General features: G+C 32.3%; 3 protein-coding genes across 3 annotated transcripts; 2 read left to right on the top strand and 1 right to left on the bottom strand.

Annotated features, from left to right (window-relative positions):
• Positions 1-4,238: 4,238 nt before the first annotated feature.
• On the top strand, positions 4,239-9,381 carry LOC126669227 (WD-40 repeat-containing protein MSI4-like). The gene is made up of 15 exons (XM_050362640.2): positions 4,239-4,665; positions 4,901-4,964; positions 5,047-5,133; positions 5,253-5,315; positions 5,522-5,587; positions 5,744-5,818; positions 6,028-6,103; positions 6,307-6,517; positions 6,927-7,008; positions 7,586-7,659; positions 7,824-7,935; positions 8,019-8,093; positions 8,173-8,249; positions 8,697-8,796; positions 8,955-9,381. Exons 1-15 carry the CDS (start codon positions 4,415-4,417, stop codon positions 9,054-9,056), a joined length of 1,515 nt encoding a protein of 504 aa, XP_050218597.1. The 5' UTR covers positions 4,239-4,414; the 3' UTR covers positions 9,057-9,381.
• A 1,248-nt stretch (positions 9,382-10,629) lies between these two features.
• LOC126669731 (uncharacterized) lies at positions 10,630-11,302 on the top strand. Its single transcript, XM_050363278.2, has one exon. The coding sequence runs from the start codon at positions 10,732-10,734 to the stop codon at positions 11,218-11,220; it is 489 nt and encodes a 162-aa protein (XP_050219235.1). The 5' UTR covers positions 10,630-10,731; the 3' UTR covers positions 11,221-11,302.
• A 6,781-nt stretch (positions 11,303-18,083) lies between these two features.
• On the bottom strand, positions 18,084-19,683 carry LOC126668733 (uncharacterized). Its single transcript, XM_050361915.1, has 6 exons — positions 19,266-19,683; positions 19,105-19,172; positions 18,667-18,730; positions 18,396-18,518; positions 18,244-18,309; positions 18,084-18,139 (listed from the first exon to the last, which is right to left on the bottom strand). The coding sequence occupies exons 1-6, from the start codon at positions 19,681-19,683 to the stop codon at positions 18,084-18,086; spliced, it is 795 nt and encodes a 264-aa protein (XP_050217872.1).
• Between the last annotated feature and the right edge of the window lie 2,575 nt (positions 19,684-22,258).

Below are 22,258 nucleotides of genomic sequence, written 5' to 3'. Positions count from 1 at the left end.
AATAAAGCAGAGAAAATATTGGAATCCATGGCTATTGTTCCATACAACAAGCCGTGCTCCTCCGTCACTATTAAAGAAATTCATAGTTAATCTCACCTTTGGTGAGTTTGCAGCAGCTGCATCTGCAATTTTTGATGGAACGTATGCAGCATATTATGGAGGAGAGTAATTCGGCAGAGGTTCTTGATGCCGAAGTAACATTTCAAGAAGATGAGCTAGTATGGAAATTGATTCTACCCCCTGATATTAAAGACAGAGAATATGGGAAATGGTCTACCAACTGGGAAGGACCATTCTTTGTCCACAAGGTGATGAAGGGTAACGCATACTGGCTATCAAGTCTAGAGGGTGAGCCTCATAAATAATTCATCAACGAAAATACTTGAAGAAGTGCAATCCCACCATATGGGAGAAATATAATTTGGAAATGACTTAATGGCTTTTAGCCATACATGTACTGGAGAATATGCAAGTGTGTTTTTAGGAGGGTTAGTACATGTAACATGATGGCTTTTAGCCAAATGTATTATAAAAATCTTAGAAGTTTGGCTGTTTTAGCTAAACCAGTACTTTTCATTGATTTTCCATTTTTAACACAAGTTGTAATGTAATGGCTTTTAGCCATTTTTATAATTAAAGTTCTAGGAGTTTGGCTATCTTGGCTAAACTGCTACTTTTCATTTCCTATGTTGTAATTTAATGGCCTCTAGCCATTCTTTTTAAAAAAAGAGACTCTGATTAATTGACTCCAGGTGTTAATTTCAAAAATTTGGCCAGAGGTTGATTCTAGAGGTTGACTCTAGAAGTTTGGCCAAAGGTTGATTTTAGAGGTTGACTCTAAAAGTTTGGCCAAAGGCTGACTCCAGAAGTTTGGCCAAAGGCTGACTCCAGAGGTTTGGCCAGAGATTGATTCTAGAGGTTTGGCTAGAGGTTGATTTTAGAGGTTTATCCAGAGGTTAACTTCACAGATTGGCCAAAATGTCCAAAAACATATTGATAAAAAAAAAATTTAAAAGAGGAAGAAACGTACCTGTTGCAGACACCGGAGGACTTCTGGACGGCGAAAGCTGGCTGCTGACTGCCGCTGGGTTGCTGCCGACAGCTGGAGGGAGAAGACACTGCACTTTCTCCAAATCTGCGGGAAAATCCGCTACCGATGGCGCCAAACCTGCTGCAAACGGAAACTCCACGGCGACGGACTATCGAGAGGCGGAAGGGATCTCGATTTGAGGAGAGGAGCTGGTGCCGTTGCTGGCAGGCGAAGCTGCTGGGCGCCGAGGTGCATCTTCTGCCGAGAAGATGTCCGTAACGGTAGGAATTTCTGCCGACCAGCTCATCTCAGGCAGCGAGCCGCCGGTTGCCGGCGGTATCATGGTGGTCGGTATTTCTTTGCCTTCTTTATCTCTAATTGTTGACATGTTTTGCTTGTCAATTGGAGAAGATTGAGACAAATTAATTTTGATTTTTGAGAGGTTAGGGTTTGTTAGAGGTTTTGGGGAAAAATCTTTCTCAACCTTTGAAATCTCTGCACCTTTTATCTTATTAATTATTTGTGAAACTTTTGAATTCATAGTGCTAATGGATTTTCACACCTCCAAAAATCCTTATCAATTTCAGAAAATAAAACCTTAGACCTAAGCATTGTGAAAGCTAAAATTTTTAATTTTGGCTAAAAGAATATATATATAAATGGCTTTATTTCTAAAAAGCCAATTATATAAGGGGCATTGTTTGCACCAAAATTAAAAATATGGCCAAAAGGCCATAAAAGCCCTTATTCTTTTAAAAGATAGAAAAAGCTACGTGGATAATTGTCCTAAGGTAATTTCTAGAGGTTGACTAGTTTGACTTCAGAGGATAATTTTCAGAGGTTGACTAGTTTGACTTCAGAGGTTAATTTTCAGAGGTTGACTAGTTTGACTTCAGAGGTTAATTTTCAAAGGTTGACTCTAGAGGTTGACTCCATTTGACTCCAGAAATCTAGTTTCAGAAGTTTGACTTTATAAGTTAATTTTCAGAAGTTAATACCAAAGGTTGACTTCAGAGGTTGATTTAACTCCAGAAGTTTATTTCAGAGGTTGATTTCTAGAGGTTGATTTCCAGAGGTTGACTACTCTAGAAGTTTAATTTGAGAGGATTGCCTCTAGAAGTTAATTTCCAGAAGTTAATTCCAAATGTTGACTCAATCTATTTCAGAGGTTGATTTCAGAGGTTGATTTCAGAGGTTGACTCCTAAATCTCAGAAGATTCAGAAAGCTCAAGTCTATTTCCAGAAGATTAAGCCCAAATTTAAAGTGGCCATTAAATATGCTTTAAATGGCCCATAAGCCCAAGAAAATTACTTTCAGAAAATTAGAAGCCAAAAAGCACGTGCCATCAAGAGGCAACAGTTCAGAGACACGATCGACAGTTTTTTAAAGGTGGGGAAGAACGTGCAGTTGAAAGATGAAGCAGCAGTTTTCAAGAGACAAAGTCTATAAATAGAAGAAGAGCAGCCAATTTGCAACCCCCGATCAAATCCAACAAAAATCAGCCCAAAGGCAAAAACACTCAACACTTAGCATTCTCAATTTTCTTCAATCAGTAAAGAACTTTACGATTGAACTTTTGTAATCTCTACTCAAACACTTGTATTTTCATTTCATTCAATTAGTAAACACATTTACAATTGGATTCTTTGTTTTAGCATTACTTGATTGGAGTACTTGTTATAAGGTTAACCAAACCCCAATCGCTCGTTTTAAGAAGTTAAGTTACATTTTGGAATCCGCTTCCTGGCACGCCCGCATTTCACACACTTGTTGTTACAAACGCAAAACGCCAGTAACAGTGATTTTGTCTAAATTTTGTAAAATTTGCGAGGAAGATAGTAATTACAAAATTCTTGTCTAAATAGCTATAATTTGGACATAAGTATAATCACGATTCTTGTCTAATTATTAGTAACATTTCCTTTAAACATTATTGATGAAGAGTGGAGCTACTGTTAGAGAAATTCTTAGGTAGACTCGGTCTAACACGTCATCCATAGACCAAACCTATCACATTATGACACATCATTAAAATGATGACAATCTTGTAATATTACTATTCAAAGGTGTAAATAAGTAAAAAACGAATTTACAAGATTGCCATCATTTTAATGACGTGTCATAATGTGATAGGTTAGTTTACGGATGACGTGGTAGACCGAGTCTGTATAAGAATTTCTCCTATTGTTAACAATATTCATATGGTATCAACAACCATCTAAATTCTAAAGAATGTTACGTGGCTTTTAAATTTATGTATTGGGATCAAATAAGTATATTTTAAATTTTTTTGAATCAATAAGGTATTCAAACTTTTTAGCTCAATTAGGTTTTCGAACTCTCTTAATCTAGGTCAAATAAATGCATGACTTATTTGACCTCCGAGACACAAGTTTGAGAATCTTGTTAACTGATGAAATGAAAAATAATTTATTTAATCAAAAAATACGAATTTAAAATTCTAATTAATTCAAAAAAGTTAAAATAAATTTATTTAATCCTAAAATATAACTTTGAGAGCCTCATTTGACTCTTTTTTTAATTCTAAACCAAAAAAGCTCATAGGTGGCTTGAGCAACCATTATACAACTATGCTTAGTATCAGACTGGGGTAATTAATTTTGACCACCACTGAACTTTTCAGTTTTTTCATTTTAGCCATTAAATTATTATTTTTCTTTTCGATCATTGAACTTTTATTTTTTCATTTTGGTATTTCAGGCCAAAAATATTTTTCTTTTCGATCACCGAACTTTTATTTTTTGGCCGGAAAATACCAAAATAAAAAAAGATAAAAGTTCGGTGATCATTAGGATCAATTACCCCTCAGACTGAGAATATGATTTGTTAACCATCAAAATATTTCTAACTATAATTTTCTTATACAATCGGAAAATAAATGTTTGTGAAAAAAATAAAACTCACCACAGAATTGCTGCTAAGGGTTTAAACTATTTGAGCTAGCTGGGTTATATACCCTTTCTATCTTAATCTTTTATACAGTAAATAAAGTGATGCAGCTTTTAACCGCTGCCAACAAATTACCAAATTTAACCCTCAATCCAACAAAAAGCCAAAATAATCCACCCGGGAACTGTAACGTTCCGATCGTACAACGCGTGTCCCACACCTCCATCCGCCGAGCGTGTCATACAATCAATAACTAGAACAAAACCCTCCCTTCTCTCCCTTCAAATTTCACCATTTATATACACCACCCACCACACTCACTCTCCAAATTTAATCTACAGTAGCAGTAGCATTGCTGATTTAGCGGTAGGTCCACCGCCGCCCCACTCCGGTCCCCGCCGATTTTTACCGCTTTCACTTATCGAAAGAGTTGTTGAAACGGAGCTCGGTTTTTAATTTTCTTTTTACCTAAAATGGAGCCTCAACAACAAGAAGAACAAGAACACGTACCGAAAAAGAGAGGCCGAAAACCGAAGCCTAAAGAAGACAAAGATCAACACCACCCGCCGGAGAAGAGTTCCGGTGGCAAAATGAAGGAAGGAAAAAAATCACAGCAGCAGCAACATTCTGTTGATGAAAAATACGGTCAGTGGAAATCTTTAGTTCCTGTTCTGTACGACTGGCTCGCTAATCATAATCTCGTTTGGCCGTCTCTCTCTTGCCGGTAACTCTTCTCTCTCTGTCATTTTTTGTCTCATTTCTAGGGTTTTTGAGCTCGTTTTAGGGTTTTATGAAGTAATTTAGTTTTAATTTTGGATCTGTTAGCATGTCATACGAAATGTAAACCCTAGCGGAAGTTATGTGTAGCTTCATTTTAAAATGTGTTTTGGCGCTATATTTAGAAGAATGTTAGGTTATTCATGTTACTCCCCAATAATTGGGATCCTCTTGTTGAACAGGTGGGGTCCGCATCTCGAGCAATTTACTTACAAGAATCGGCAACGGCTCTACCTCTCCGAGCAGGCGAGTTTGCTTGTCATTGATTGCTATTTATTAGTTTGATTGTTTGTTGATTTTAAATTTGTATTGTTGTTGGTTTGGCCAGACTGATGGTAGTGTACCGAATACTTTGGTAATTGCGAATTGTGAAGTTGTGAAGACTAGAGTTGCTGCTGCAGAGCACATTGCTCAGGTGTTTATACTATGCTATCACTATCTGATTTGCTGTTTCAATTTAAGATTAGTGAAATTGGTTTGGTTCTTCTAGCTCCATTGTTGAAGTAACACCTATAATAATCGCTTTTTTTTCAGTTTAATGAAGAAGCACGCTCTCCGTTTGTTAAGAAGTACAAGACCATCATACATCCTGGAGAGGTATGGACTATCATCCTTAATTTTAACCATAAAAGGTTCTCGTGTTTGTCGTTCAAGTGATTTCATGTTACAAATATTTTACAAAAGATTTTTTTTTGCAATTGTTTATTTTTATGCCTAGCTAACTCACTATAATGTGCGTCCCCCTCTTCCTCTTAGTCTACTCTTGAAAAGATACAATTCACTGAAATAATATTCTTTTGCAGGTGAATAGGATCAGGGAACTCCCTCAGAATAGTAGGATAGTGGCTACCCATACTGACAGCCCTGATGTGAGTTCAGAAATTCTCCATTTATATACTTTTTCTCACTTGAGATTATATGTTGGCTATTCTTTTACAGGTTTTAATGACTAGACAAGTTTTGTGTTGCTTTTCTTTTTTTAAAATTTTAATTTGTCTGTTGCCTTTGGTCGTGGGACAATTCAGGTTCTCATATGGGATGTTGAAGCACAGCCTAATCGCCATGCTGTTCTCGGAGCTACAAATTCTCGTCCAGATTTGGTATAACTTTTCAGTCTTTGGTTATTCTTTTTTTTTACAGAGGAAAATTTCTATTTGCTCCTAATATTTGTACATAATTATGTGATTTGCACCATTCTGTTTTGGATGAAACATCAACTTGCTTGACCATGATATTTATCATTTTTGGCATTAGTAAATTTCTTGCTTTTTGTAGTACAGTGTATCACATTAACATGCAATTCTTGCAGATTTTAACAGGACACCAGGATAATGCAGAGTTTGCTCTTGCAATGTGCCCAACTGAACCCTTTGTGCTTTCTGGAGGTTGGAAAATTTGCATTTTGTGATTTAAATTTATTTATTGACAATATTTATTTGCCTTCTGCAATAGCAAAGGTATTGGTTTCAATTTTTGTGCTTAGTGTTATTTTGATTTTTTATTATGTATCCAGAGTAAATGTGTTAGACTAGCTAAATAACTTTGTCCTTATAAAACAAATTTCTAAGCAGGAAGATTTTCTTTGCAGGAAAAGACAAGTCAGTGGTTTTGTGGAGTATCCAGGACCATATAACAGCATCAGCCACTGATCCAGCAACAGCTAAAGTCCAAGGATCTGGTGGATCAATCATTAAAAGAGCTGGGGATGACAAATCTTCTGATAGCCCTTCAGTAGGGCCCCGGGGTATTTATCAGGGGCATGAGGACACAGTTGAAGATGTGGCATTCTGCCCATCCAGGTATCTTGCATGCTTGTGTTAAATGTAGATAAGATCTCTTATGGTTACTTGCTTTTGGAAACTGTCTTAAAATTTAGTTCACTTGTTTTTAGGAAAAAGCTAAATCAGGAGTCATAATTAATATTTATATGTTATTTTTATTGGATGTGCTTGTACAGTTTATGCAAATTTGAATATTAAGGATGCCAACCAGGCTGTTTGTCTATATGTCCTTCTTACTGTTGGAATTATTCATAATGTATGTTAGTTGATATTCATGTGCTGAAAAAATTGTTATAAATAGGAGAGGGAACTTTAATTTTCTATCATTCTTATGCGATGTTATCTTTATCATTTTATATATAGATAGCTTGAAAAAATATTTTCTGATAAGATTTTTTTCCCGGTGGATGTTTTATATCTGCTGAAGTGCGCAGGAGTTTTGCAGCGTTGGAGATGATTCTTGCCTTATATTATGGGATGCTCGCAGTGGCTCTAACCCATCAATCAAGGTTAATTTTTCTAAGAATTCTCGTGTTTGGTTGGAAAACCCTTAATCAGAAAATCCAATGCTCGCAATATCTGGTAATAAATGAAATAGCATACTAGAGTTAGTGTAAATAACGTAAGCTCGCAATGCCTGTTTCATTATCATTTTGTTATGCAACTTTTGACCTCATCTAAATAATAGTGGTGGAGCTTTTAACCCTAATCCCTTGTTGTAAAACTGAATCCCTGTTCAAAGTAAGTCGAGATCTGTTATCTGGTATAAAGCTTTTAAAAGAGTTATTTGGTGTGTCTGAAGACAAGGAGCACATGAAGACCTAACAAAATTTTGTTTTATTATGACTTTGTAATGTTAGTTAGCATTTGATTGGTTTTGGTGTTCAATACTAAATTTTGTATAAAGCCAAATTTTTGACTTCTTTTTTGTCCTCACTTTATTGCTCTTGTTCTACATGGCCATTTCCTATATTTATAGAACATGTTGTGATACTCTATTCTTTAATTGTTCTCGTCTTCTTGATTGCTTTATGGAAAGTCAGCTATTGGCAATTGTTTCATGATGTTTTGATTTTTGGTCAACAGGTTGAAAAAGCGCACAATGCTGATCTTCACTGTGTTGATTGGAATCCTCATGATGATAACCTTATCCTAACCGGGTATGGTCCAAAGCTTTATTAATTACAATTGACACTGCTTTTAAAGCTGTGGCATGTGGCTACTTTGTAGGGATTAAGTTTGCTTGTGCTACATTGTGTGTTGTGATGCTGTGAATATGGTAAAAAAAACTGTAAATCCTTTTACATTTCTATAATTTCTCCAGATCAGCAGATAATTCTATTCGCATGTTTGATCGACGAAATCTCACTTCTAATGGGGTTGGGACTCCGGTCTATAAATTTGAAGGCCATAAAGCTGCTGTTCTTTGTGTTCAGGTACTAATACCCCTGTTGTAATTTGGTAATCCTGCATTGCTAATTTTGCAAGCTTTTGCTAAACCATTTCATTCCATTTCCAGTGGTCCCCAGACAAGTCATCTGTGTTTGGAAGTTCTGCAGAAGACGGTCTCTTAAACATTTGGGATTATGAGAAGGTATAGATTTTGTCTTATCATATTTTAAATCGTGTTCCATTGGATTACATTTACATCTTATATGGTATTATTCTTGTAGATTGGTAAGAAGTCAGAGCGCCCAACTAAAGTCCCAAGTTCACCTCCGGGATTGTTTTTCCAGCATGCTGGGCACAGGTTTGTTACTTGACTCATTGCAAACTTCATCTAAAGGCGCAATAATCTCTATTCTGTGTAAAATATAAAAACATAATCTTACTTGACCTTGTTCTTTAAACTTTTTTGGCGTGAAAAATTAACTGTAAGCAAGTTTCTGTTTCCTTTTCTTTTTTTCTTCCTGTCCTTGGTTTATTGCTTGATAAAAATCTTTCCTTTCTTGTTCTTTAAACTTTTTTGGTTTGGAAATTAACTGTAAGTAAGTTTCTGTTCTTTTTCTTTCCTTCTGGTCATTAGTTTATCGCTTTATAGAAATTTTTCTGGTACTTGGTCTGGCAAATGGAATTCTAAAAGATTGTCAACTCGGCACTAATTATTGTTTCTGAAGTATTAGTATATGTATATTATTTCCCTTAGATAATGCCACATGAGTGTTCAACTTGTATTTATATTTTTTGGTGAAATCAGGGATAAAGTTGTCGACTTCCATTGGAACGCGTCTGATCCTTGGACCATTGTTAGCGTGTCAGATGATTGTGATACCACTGGAGGAGGAGGAACATTGCAGGTTCCGTTACTTTTTCCTATCAAAAGTTTGTGTGATTGTGCATGTCTTATAGAATATAACTTAGTTTTAAAGATGAGCTAAAGCTACTATTAAACGTTAAGGTTCGAGTGTTGTCAAAATCTGTGATTTACGCGTTAATCATTTCCTGGTGCATGCAGATATGGCGCATGAGTGATTTAATATATAGGCCAGAAGATGAGGTGTTGGAGGAGCTTGAGAAGTTCAAGTCGCATGTTATTGCATGTGCTTCAAAGACTTAAGGAGGGAGGCAGAACCGATTTACTACTTATTCGTCTGCATGGATTCATCTATTTTGTTGTTTATTAGTTGTGAGGTTGATAGAAATTGGTGGGCGAATGTCAAATGTAGGTATTTTAACTATGAGAGTTAGCTTTCGATAAATTGTCTCAGGCAAGCATTAGAATGTGTTTTCTGGGTGAATTTTCATGCTAATTAGAAGATATTCTTCTTCTCAAGGTCGTCGCGTTATTGTTGTGACCCTATACAGAGAGTTGATTCTTAGGCTATTCAAACTATTGTCTTATTTTATTTGGGTGAGCAAACTTTTGATTCATTTGTTTTTTATTCGTTTCTTCTGAATTTTATTTTGACACGATTTTTTCCATTTAAAAACACACGTGGCTATCAGTTTTTACTATTTTTACATAAAAATTTAATATGAATGTATAATCTGATCTAAAAAAATTGATCATTGTATATAGGTTGGTACTTTTTCGTTGGAATACATTAAAAAACATTGTAATTCAAAGTTTAATCATCAAAATAAATTTGGATGTGAGAATCAATTATGATATACCACTATACACTGAACCGTTTCCTCATTTACTATAAAGCAGTCAAGAAAGCTTAGTACCAGCTGAATCCATTAAATTTACAATCATATACTGTCAAACAAAATAAATTATACTAGTAGGTAAAATTTGTGTAGTTTTATTTTGTACCTTTCCAAAATATTAACACTGTCCTCTTCAATTTTTCTTTTGTTTTTTGTGATGTTTGAAAAGCATGAACAACACGTGATATGTTGTGCTGAAAAATCATATAAAGTCAAACGTGTTTATCATCAATCAGACTCCTCTCTTATCCATTTAACAATTAATTCCCACTTTAATAAATAGAGAAAACTCTAGTAATTTCAAATTAGTGATGGCCAAGTGTTGCAATTACTTTCTGTTTGGATCTTTTTCTCAATCTAGAAATTTCCTACTCACTTCTCCTTTTTGAGCCAATTACACACAAATTCTCTGGCCAATAATTCTTCATCTCAAATTAATTTTTTTTAAAAAAATAAATCAGTTAAAAAAATTGCTTTTAATGTTATCAAAACAATTAAATAAATATAAATTAATTTTACTAGTATAATTTTAATTATGGATTGTTTAAGTACTTTTTAAATTACTCTTTAATTAGCCAGCTTTAATTGGTATCACTGTGTTCTTAATTTCCTGTCACTAGTACAGTGCTTCAGTGGCATAAACGGAAATAAAGACAAAAAAAGGGGCGAAATGCCAGAAAAATACAACCAACAATAAATAAAGAGATTATCCGTATATCGAGGGTCGCTTTCTTTGCATCCCAAAACATGAAATAAACAGACTGACACGCCCTCTCATAAAATTCCCGCCTTTTCTCCCATCTACTGCCACATCACCTTCCACCTGTCACTCATCGCCACTCTGTCATCTCTACCTAATCGTCCACATCACATCCAACGGCCCGCATTGAATGTCTGATACACCACACACCAAATACAGCAGTCACCCGGCCCCACCTACCAAAATCAAAAAGTCCCAATAAATTAAAGTCCGGAGCCTTCTCGCCCACGCTGCCGCGTGCTCTTTATTCTAGGTAGAAACGGCGTCGTTCACTCTCTATATAAAACACAGAACAGACAAAGAAAACTCAGAAACAGTAATGGAGGATTCAAAAATGAAAAATGCTGGTGATGGTGATGATCCAGTGGTGGAAATGGATGAGGATATTTTTATGAGTTTAAGTGATATTTTTGATGAAAGTAACTCATTAGATGAGTTAATGAAGTTTGTTGATGATTCTACTAAGGTTAAGTTTATTGAAAATCCGTACTCCACGACGCCGTTTAATGTGTTTCAGTCTTCTTCTTCTTATGTTACTATTAACGGTAACGAGGAGACTTGCGGCTCTTCTTTCTCCGACTGGGAGTCTTCCGTTATGGCTAGTGTTGACGTCGGCGGGTTTGTAAATACCGGAAAAGGAAATGAATGTGGGTTTGGGTTTTGTGAGTGGTTCCAAGGCGGCGGAGGCGGCGCGTGGGGTTTTGATGATGTGGAGACGGAGGCGCGTGAAGGAGTTTGTGGGGGTTTTAGTGAGTGGGATTTTCTGGATTACGAGTGTTTTGTGGATGGTGGCGGTGGCATCTTTTGACCCATGGAGTAAAACGCTGTCGTTTGTAATTAATTATTATCTGTTTATAAGATGGGCTAATTACTAATTTTGGATTAGTGGTGACGTAATGGGAGAGGTTTGGTGGGTTAGTCAAGTAGTGGTCAATGGGGTTTTTTTAAATTTGTTTTAGCCATTTTCAAAATCTCTATAGTTTTTAGTATAGCAGTAGGGGCAAAAAAGTAAAAAGAAAATAGCAAAATAGTATTAGAAGGGTAGTTGAAGGATATGATAGAGCAAAGGAAAAGTATTTTTATTCTTAGAGAAAGAAAAAGTATTTTGTCCAGTTTGGTCCCTAATTCTCTAATTTTGTGAGTAGTGAAAAAGAGAAATAGAATCTTCTGGGGGCAGCTTTTGTAAATTGTAATTACAACTGGTTCTACAAATTGTGAATTTGTCTCTTGTTGTAGAAGAAGCTGGTGATTTTATCGTCTTCTTTTGTGAGTAGTGAAATAGAGAAATACAAAAGGTAATTTGTCCGTTTTATAAATTTTTAAAATAAAATTAGTAAAATTCGATTGTTGTGTGTCAGCTTCCATGTAATCATTTTTGGCTAAATTTAAAAAAGAAAAATTTAGCAACCAAAAATAACAAAATTAAAATCTAGTCACTGAAATGAAAAGCATACAAATCGAGTGATTATGATTAGTTATTTTTAATAACTTGATATAATTTAAATACTTTTAATTGAATTGTTTTTTTTTATAATAACTTAATATAATTTCAATATTTTTAATTGAATTGTTTTTTTTATAATAACTTAATATAATTTAAATACTTTTAATTGAATTGTTTTTTTATAATAAACTGTGTATATTAATTGAATATAATGAATAACTAATTTAAAATACCCTAATTTTTCTACTATCGCTTTATTTACTAAATTAGAATATTTGGAGTTTGCAAAAATTGGTTAAAAGGTTTGAGAGAAAACGTTATTCTCAGAGTATGATGTTCCTTGGTGATAGATTAAAGGATTAGTAAGGAACTAATAGAGGTTGGTTTAAGTGGTAAACGGTTTGATATCGGTTAAGCAAAATTTCGAGTTCGAATCTTGTGTATGTAGAAAATTTATACTGGTAGAGTCACCCACCATGCCAACATTGCCAAGTGCGCAATATGGGTTGGATTCAGATTAATCAGGGCAAAGCCCTAGAAACCGAAATGGCTAACAAAAAAAAGATTAGTAAGGAGAAAAAAGATGTTAATATGGCATCACACGAGAAAAAGCATTGGTAGTTAATTACTTTCAATTGACATGTTAAAGCAAAATATATTTTGAAATTTGAAATATGCGGGCCCGTGAAGCTGGCAACGATGATGAAACAGCTCTACAACTCTCAAGCAACGGCCCATTGTCCGTTGTCATTGCTAAAGACAAAGGCCCAATTTTCCATTCGTCAGTCCAAGTCCAATAATTAACTTTGTTATAAGGGCTCTGAAGTCCGGTGGTACTCTTTAAGTTTTGAGAAATTTAGCCCACATACGGAGTTGGGTCTTTTTATTATGAATATTACGGTGGTGAAAGTCTAATTAGTAAATTACGGTTACCAGTTTTTTATTTTTCAATTTTATAATCTTTCCTTTGCACATATAAACTTTTGAATGAACAAAATACAAATTCCTTATTTAGTAACATCCACAATCCTCTAGCATGTTCCTATATTTTTTAGATTTTGCAAATATTTTTGCCGGATTTATCTTTATCATCCCATTACCCAAATTTTTTCCATTTTAGTTTGAATTTAGGTTGAAACAAATTTGATATGGTAGAAAATAGGTATTCCACAAATAAATCTCCTATGAAATTAAAATTTGGCGCCGTCCGAAGAAGATGAAGAGATTACGGGCGTCCGATCCGAAAAAATGAAATGATGAAGAGATTCGGTGACTCGCAACGATTTTGCTGAAATTAGGCATGAAGGAGATTCGTTTGGAAGGAGACGGTGGAGTTAGGTCGTAAAAGGTGAAGCAATTATGGCAGAAGGAGGACGAGTGAGCGCTGAGGACGCAGGACGCGGTATAATTATCCCAGTTCTGCTTTTCTTATTTTGTCAATTATTGCAGATCTGCTTTTCTAAATGAGGCGGCGACATTGTTCTGCAATGGAGGCGGCGACGCTGTTCTGCAATGGAGGCGGCGACGCTGTTCTGTAATGAAGGCGGCGACGCTGTTCTGTAATGAAGGCGGCGACGCTGTTCTGTAATGAAGGCGGCGACGTTGTTCTGGGTGGCGACGCTGTTCTGTAATGAAGGCGGCGACGTTTGTTCTGCAATGGAGGCGGCAACTGTTCTACTTTTCCGATGGAGGCGACAGCTGTTGTACAATGATCCTCTTGATTTATTTTTTTCATGTTATTTTCTTGTTTTCTTTTTCCACTTTGTGTATCTGTAATATTTTGAGTGTTAGTTTTACAATAATGATCTTGATTTTCTAATATAATTTTTTTTTCTCACTTTTTGTATCTATAATGGTTTGTGGTTAACTAGTGGTTTATTAATGGTACGCCAATAATTTTATTTTTAGTACACTATTAGTAAACGTTGGGCTAACCGTTGGTAAACTTGTTATGAATATTATTTTGAATTTATCGTTAATGAATCGTTAATAAGTTTGAATTGTGTATTTTAAACAAACAATATTTTAAAAAAAATATTTCTAGGAAACCGTTAGTGAACCGTGAATCAAACGCTGATAAATTTATAGTTAAGTAATTTTTAATAATTTTTTTAGTAAACTGAAATTGTGCGTTTAAAACATAAATATTTTTTGCTATATTGTTAGTAACCTGTTGGTTAACTAAAATCATATTTTTGAGATTACAAAAAATGAATTGTTGTGATTTTCAAATAAACGTTTACAAAATATTATCATTGGTTTTGTTTAATTTAATTTTCGAAAGATTTTAATTGATTTTATTTGAAAAGACCTTTAATTGCTTTTTATTTTGAAAAGATCTTAATTGATTTTATTTGGAAAAAAATTAATTGAAAAAATCTTAATTTATTTGGAAAGATCTTATTTGTAGGAGAGTCTTGACTTTCATCTACATTCCTTATATAATAGTTACCTTATTTTTATAATTAATAAAGTATAATTTTATAAAAAAAAAATGGGAACTGTATTTTTCAGTTTTAAAAGTATAACCAGTATTTTTGAAAATATTTTATTATAACATAGTTATTTATTAAAAAAATCTCAACTTTTCTCTTTTTAGTCTAAGTGAGGCTACTTTCACAAAATCTAAGTGAGACTCAACATATTATTAAGAGAAATTTACACCCCGTCCTATAAAAATATAATTTTTTTATAAAAATACTATTTCACTCTGTTTTTTCCATCTTTTTCGTCTTAAATCTTAATTTATTTTTTCTTCCTCCATTATCACCCACCACAACCATTATCTTCACCTTATAAATCGTATTAGCTCGCTGTAGCCGTTCTAGCCGCCGCAACCGTCGCCACCATTACTCTCAATTTATCGCCGACGTCATTTCCCTCAGCTAGCTTCCACTATTAGCTTTTTGCCGCTACCGCCATCATCTCTCCACCGTCGTTTATATCAACCTTATCTCGCTATCGCAACTCGTCCCCCCCAGATCTGTAACCAAATCTGATTTAATTTTTTCAAAACAATATATAACTCATGAATTATATACTTATTAAAAATTATTTACGTATATTATTTGGATTACATACAAAATATGTACTAAATATATACGATTGTATTTTTCAAAAACCGTGTTTTCATAATAAAAACAACTAGTATTATTATCAAATAAAAAGATGGGTTTTTTTTAAGTGATTAAACCTTTATAAAATAACAAGTATTATAATTAAATAAGAATTTCAAGGCAACATATATTACGAAACGAAAGAAGTATTAAAAGTTCAAATGACACCTTTTAAGTAAGATATTATTGGTTTTAAAAGAAAGTATAATATTATAAAAAAAATACTAAAAAGATTTAAATGGAACAAAGAAAATATTTTATAGAGTCACTGCACTTGTTATTGGAACACAATATGACCCTCTAGATCTTCGATAAATTTAATTTTCGTTAGTTCAATTTTTGCACTCGTGAGTTGTGTTGCTCCAATTCAGGAATGTCCAAAATGAGGCTAATTTGAAAGTTGTAATTTCAATTTTTTGGTGGTCTAAATTTTCTACACATAAATTGTTTTATAATCAATTGGGGTCAAGCTTATTCAAAACAAAAATGACATAATATCTCTTAAATCGAACATTAATAATAATTCAACCTTTAACATCATTTTCTTGAATTATTGTCTCAGCTGATCTTTCACAATCTGTTCAATTGTTACTTAAAGGGGAAAGAATGACAAGAGGAGGGGTAATTTTTTTGTATTTTTGTTTTAAAGTACAAATCAATAACAAAATAATTTTCAATATATGTGCTTAGAGAAAGAAGCTTTTGTTTCTCCCTACTTTCCCTGCAATTTTCTGTGAATTCTTCTCCACCGCAGATTGATTTTTTGGATTATAATAGTTATTTTCCGGCTTCTGACTAAAAAATAACACTTTTTTGACCGCGTGGACGCGCGTACGCGCGCGCACACACAATATATATATATATATATATTTCTGAATAATATTTCTCTGAAAGCGAGAACGTGTAATTCTTATTATGTGTTTCTAGTTTAAAAAGATCTTGATGATCCCACTTCTGATATGTTTTATTGGTTGGTGTAAACCTTTCTCATAATAATTCGGTTTGCATGTTGTAGATTTTATTGGTTTAAATTTTGTAGGTTTAAATTTGTATACTACATATTTTTGCTGAATTTGAGTTTATATAACTCCAGGGCATTTATATAATTTAACATTTTAAGATCTATAAGGCGATGTGCGAGCAAAATATTTATATCGTAGCATAGACGCCCCCATTCTATATTAAACCATTGAAGTTCTATAATTGTAACTACTATACTTTTGAAGTAATACAAGTTTCTCTGTTAATTAAAAAAATATAATCTTATTATTATTGGTAGGTTTTTTTCAGAGTTTGTAGGGGAAAAATGAACCTACAAATTTAACAAAATGTTGCGAACACTTGTAGCATTGAAATATAGCTCATTGATAATTATTCGAACTCAAAGATATGTACACTTCAATTGATTTATTTTATATACAAGATAGGTTTCAATCTCATTATCTATTACTTAATTCATCATTCTCAAATTCTATAGAGCTCCGATATGGTATCGAATGAATTAAATGAAAGACAATTCTAAACTGGTATTTGAAGAAATTAATTTATATTAATAGAGAAGACTAGATTTGTTAATAATCTTGAAATCTAAAATATGCCAATAAAATATTGGAAAAAAGAACATCATACACGTTTAGCTTAAGTCAATTGATTTGTGGGTGAAATATATTCTATTTTTTATTTTTACACTCTCTAATCCTAAATCATAATTCTAAATTATTAATTATCAGAGTTTATGAAATTTCATCATGAATTTATAATCGTTTCTACATTATTTGATTAGGATAGTAGATCGAAGAGTTGGGGGCTCAATAACCATTTAATAGATTTTTTTTGTTAAGTAAATACAGTGCCAAAACAGGCTTATTATTTGTTAAATGCAACTTAAGCATAATCTATGTATAAGTAATTAATGAAAGAGTTTTATTGTCATTAATTTTATGCAAGAAAATTACAAAAAGCACGTGATCCTATGAATGGTCCAAGCTTCAAAGCTCAAGGAGCACAATTTTTTTGGTGATAGGAAGACCATATTTGGGAACTCAAGAATTTGACTTATTGGGCTTCATTAAGAAAAGAACATTGATAATTAATGTTGTATTTATGAATTGATTGGGAGGATCATTGCTTAATAATTCTATAAGTAGATGCTGTTGACTTTGTTTTGGTCCATCCGGTTTTTAAATCATCGCTCTAACTAATGAATTCGACCCGTATCATGTATCGGGTATAGTAGGTGACTGTCAATGAAAATTTTCTGCATTCACAAAATTCGCACCCGAAAACTTACTTAAACAATATCAAACCGCTTAACACTGTTGGGAGTTGTTTCAATACTTTTGACTTTAATTCTCAATTAAGTCAATTCTTCTACTCTCTATTTAAAAAAAAAATTACACTAAAATTCATAAGTTTATGTTATTCACCTAACTCCATTTCGTCCATTGTAGTCTTTTTAGTTTATTTTTTTATTATCTTCATTTGTGTGTGTTTGTGTGTATAAGGTGTTGTAATCTTTTTTGTTATTATTTTAAAGCTTATTTGTCATGATTCATGGCATAGTAAATTATACTCCCTTCATTTTTTTTATTTGCCGTTTTTTTAATGTTAGATTACATCTTAAAACCAATTGATATTAAGTGGAGGTGCCCAATTAATATTTAAACACATGTCCATTCATGCACACAATCAATGCGGAATGCTCCCACTTCAACAATCCCACTCACGCATAGCGTGTCCGGACCGAGCAACTAGTCTCTCCTCACGCATCTTATGTGGGCCGGGCCAAATTCAAATTGTGTGAATGATAAGGCTCTGGTACCTTGTTAGATTTCATCTTAAAATCAATTGATATTAAATGGAAGTGCCCAACTAATATTTAAACACATGTTCATTCACTCACACAACCAATGTGGGATACTTCCACTTTAACACTGGGTAAATTGTAAGGGTTCAAAAAGTGTTTTTTCCCTTAAATTACAAACATAAGAACTAGTTTAATCCTATTTATGAACTTCACTAAATCAAATTTGAAAATAGAGTGATGGTTTATCTTTAAAATTGAACTATCATTTAATGAAGAGATTTAATAAAAAAGTTAAATTTAGAAAACTATGTGAAGTCATAAGCCATGAAAAGTAGGAATAGCTTCCCAATTTGATCAAAAACTGAAAGGAGAAGCAAACCAAATTTCTTTATCACAGTAGATACAATGAAGGTTCAATTGCATTCTATAATTAAGATTAGAAGTCGTTGGTAGACCATTATGTACACATCTCCATATAAAAATAATGATCTTGTGAGGAATATTGCTGTTGCACAAAAACTACCAATCCCGCTTTGTCAAGGAAGAAATTAATGAATCATAATCCCTAATCTGATGACGAAGAGCTACATAATACCCAGACTTCACCGAATACTGACCTGAATGATGATGGTTCCAAAGCAGTCTATCCTTGTATGGACAATAGGACAACGGGATAGATAAATTTTTCTGAATATCCTCCGAAAAAAAATTTCTTATTAAGGAGATGAGTGTTCCAATTTCTAGTAGTTAGATCAATAAAATCTGCCACGTTATAAGAATTCTGGTTTGTTGATAGATGATTTGAAGAAAGATAAGGGTAGTCCCGTGGAATCCAAAGGTTTGAGAAGCACCTAACAAATCTTCCATCTGAAATTTTCCATCAAAGACCCTTCTCCAAAAGCTGAAAACCCCAACGCATGCAAACTACGCCATCCCCACGATGGACAACTACCTATAGGAGCCAAAAAAAAAAGAGGAAGAGTGGAAATATTTACACTTATAAATTTGGAAGAGAAAAGAATTAGGGTTTTGCAAAATACGACAAACTTATTTTACAAGTAACGCTTGGTTAAAAGCCTCTAAATCCTTAAACCCTAATCCACCCTCTCATTTACTCCAACACATTCTATTCCAAGAGATCCAACACATCTTCTTTTCCTTTTTAAGCTGACCCCACCAAAACTGTTCATAAAGCTTATCATTGCATATATAGGAATAGATGTTGCCACATTTTTAATGAAGATTTCCTTGCTAGTAGAAGATGGGGTATTTTTTCCAGCCGTGAAGTTTATTAGCAATTTGTGTGACTATTCCAGAAAAAGTAACTTTTTTAGATCTTAATATTTGAAATGGTAACCCCAAATATTTTTCTTGAGGAGTATGTTGCAATATGCCTAAAAAATTATAATGAAATTGTCATTACTATCAATATTACGGCTAAAGAAAATCGCTGACTTGCTAAATTGATATGCTGACCACTCATTAACCATAAGAATGAAGAATATCATGAATTGAGTATATGGCTGGTAAAGTAGTTTTAGAGAAGATTATGGTATCATCTGCAAATAACAAGTGGGTTATAGTAGGACAATTGTGATTAATACGAATTACAGAAATACTTTTGGCTTGAGCCGATGCTTGCAAAATATGTGTAAGTCCTTCAGAGCATAAAACATGAAGGAGAAGCGATAGATGATCTCCTTGCCTAAGACCCCGAGTAGGATAAAAATACCCATGATTCTTTCCATTAATGAAAATAGAGTAAGATACGGTGGTGATGCCTCCATGATCCAACCAATAAAACAAAGTATCCCTAATGTAAGGCCATTCTAGTCTATCATATGCTTCCAACTTAAAAGCCATGAAATGGTTATTACTAAAGGCTTTAGTCTTAAGGTAATGCATACCTTCATACACTGAAAAAATATTATTCGAGATAGATCTATGTTTAGTAAAGGCATTCTGATATTGAGATAAATTTTAAAAAATTCACTTTTGATGTTTCGAAATAACAAAGAAAATTCAAATACAACTTTAAAATGACATTTTAATCATTGCTTTAGAAATCGACTTCTATTGAACCAGTCCAATAGAAAATTAATGATCACTCTAATTCGAAAGGAGAGAATAATTAAAAGATTTGATTAGTTTTCACCGTTCCAACTGAAAATTAGAGATTTTCAGTAAAATATCATATGAAGTACTTTTAATCAATTTATAGAATTGATGCGTTGAATTAGTCCGACTCAAACATTAAAATATAAATTAGTATTTTAAAAATTAAATTGATATTTGTTTATTGGTTCAAAATTTAACTGGTCCAACAACCTTAATAAGAATAACAAGTTGAATTGTAATGGTTGGTCTGAATTAATTTTTAAAACGTTTATATGAACTATTTCATGATTGGTTGTTGATAAAAGAATCACAAAGTTATAAGTATCATCACTTGGCAAATTATAATTGGAGAATTTTAAACAAAAGTTTGTGTGATCTTTGAAAAGCAGGAATGTAATCGTGTGACAATAGTATTGAAATCTACATCTTTTAACATCAAACAAAATATCACAATCTAAGCCCACCATTCTACATATTCAACCATCAAATGATATTTAGTAATAATTGAAAAGCAAAAGTTTGAAAATATCTTTTAATTTTATTTGGATCTATGGTACTTATCATCATACCAGCACTGCCTTTAATGAAGATTTAGAAGAAAGTCATGAGATATTGGATATCGTAAATAAAAATATACAATACTAAAGTCTTTCTCAAAGTGATTGATTAATTAGTAAACTATATATTAACATGAGATTAGTTTCTTAGAATAATGATAACACATGGGTCATGGCAATAAGACATTATCATAGTGCTTATCACCACTACAAATTCATCATAAATACGGTTGAGCGAATTGTCGGATCGGTTAAAAACGATTAATTTATCTAAATTAAATTATTATTTAAAAAAATAAAGTATCAGCTTTAATCAACTTAATTTTATTTTTTTTGTTTTAATTGGTTAAAATAAATCAACGATACATGTATTAATTCAGTTTATACACAAATCAAATCAAGAATAAAAAATAAGCTAAAATATTTTATTAATAAAAATGAAATTGCTCAAGTGCTATAACCGTTTTTTTTAATATTTTATTTTATTTTATGTTTATATGTGTATATATATATTTCATAAAGTTGAGAATTTGTTTTTTATTATATTTGAACATTTATATATATTTTTATTCTATAAGGGGATATGTGAACAATGTGTTGCATATAATTGTTCAAGTGTCATATTTTATATCAGATTATTATTATGTAATTTTGGATTTTTTACACTTATAACAGTTTAAAATTAACGGAAAATATTTTTGTCGGACTGGTTAAAAACGATTCATTTATATTAAATTATTATTAAAAAAAAATAAAGTATCAATTTTAATCAATTTTATTTTATTTTTTTTGTTTTAATTGGTTTAAATAAATCAACGACACATGCATTAATTCAATTTATATACAAATCAAGAATTAAAAATAAATCAAAATATTTTATTAATAAAAATGACATTGCTTAGGAGCTATAACCGTTTTTTTAATATTTTATTTTATTGTATGTATGTATGTATGTATGTATATATATATATATATATATATATATATATATATATATATTTCATAAAATTGAGAATTTTATTTTTATTATATTAGATCATTTATATATTTTTTACTCTATAAGGGGATATGCGAACAATATATTGCATATAATTGTTCAAGTATCATATTTTATATCAGATTATTAAATATACTTCTATTTTTTTGAATTTTTACACTTATAACAGTTTAAATTTAATGGAAAATATTTTGTATTAAAAACAAATAAATTTAATGAAATTCTCCAAATTAGTAAAACTGAACTGATTGAATTAGTTTGCTAATTTACTAAAATTTAAAAAAATATAATAAATAATAATTAAACTACCGAGCTGATTCAATTAATAAAATCTATTTTTTTAATTGTAATTGATTTGAAAATAAAATATCAATCTCTTTGATCTTTTGGTAGGATATAATAAAACGCGTCAATGCAGGTGTGTGCCAAAAAAACAGATTCCAATTGTAAATGCGTGATCTTGACTTCAATCAAGCAATTTGTGAGTTCGGTTAACCTTTATATTTCAAAATAATTGAGAGTTGAAAGTTAAAAGAGAATTGAATTCGAACTCGTATAGTTATTTATGAGCATAAAAAATTTTAAAAAAATAAAGTGTTTGTCAGACGATGTTTTTTTTTAAAAAAAAACTTTTACTAATGTCGCCATGCTTTTTTGTTTTGTACTAGTTGTGATGGCTGGTAAATCTTCAACCAATCTGTGGCAATTATTATTCTGGCTTCTAAAATAGCTTCAATATGGTTTCTATTTTAGATTTGTAATTGTTGTGTTTGAGTCTTAAACCTCAATAATTTTTTAATTTTTCACG

Source organism: Mercurialis annua, linkage group LG2 (assembly GCF_937616625.2).
Source record: "Mercurialis annua linkage group LG2, ddMerAnnu1.2, whole genome shotgun sequence".
Taxonomy (NCBI): Eukaryota; Viridiplantae; Streptophyta; class Magnoliopsida; order Malpighiales; family Euphorbiaceae; genus Mercurialis; species Mercurialis annua.
This window is presented reverse-complemented; position numbering and strand designations above follow the sequence as displayed.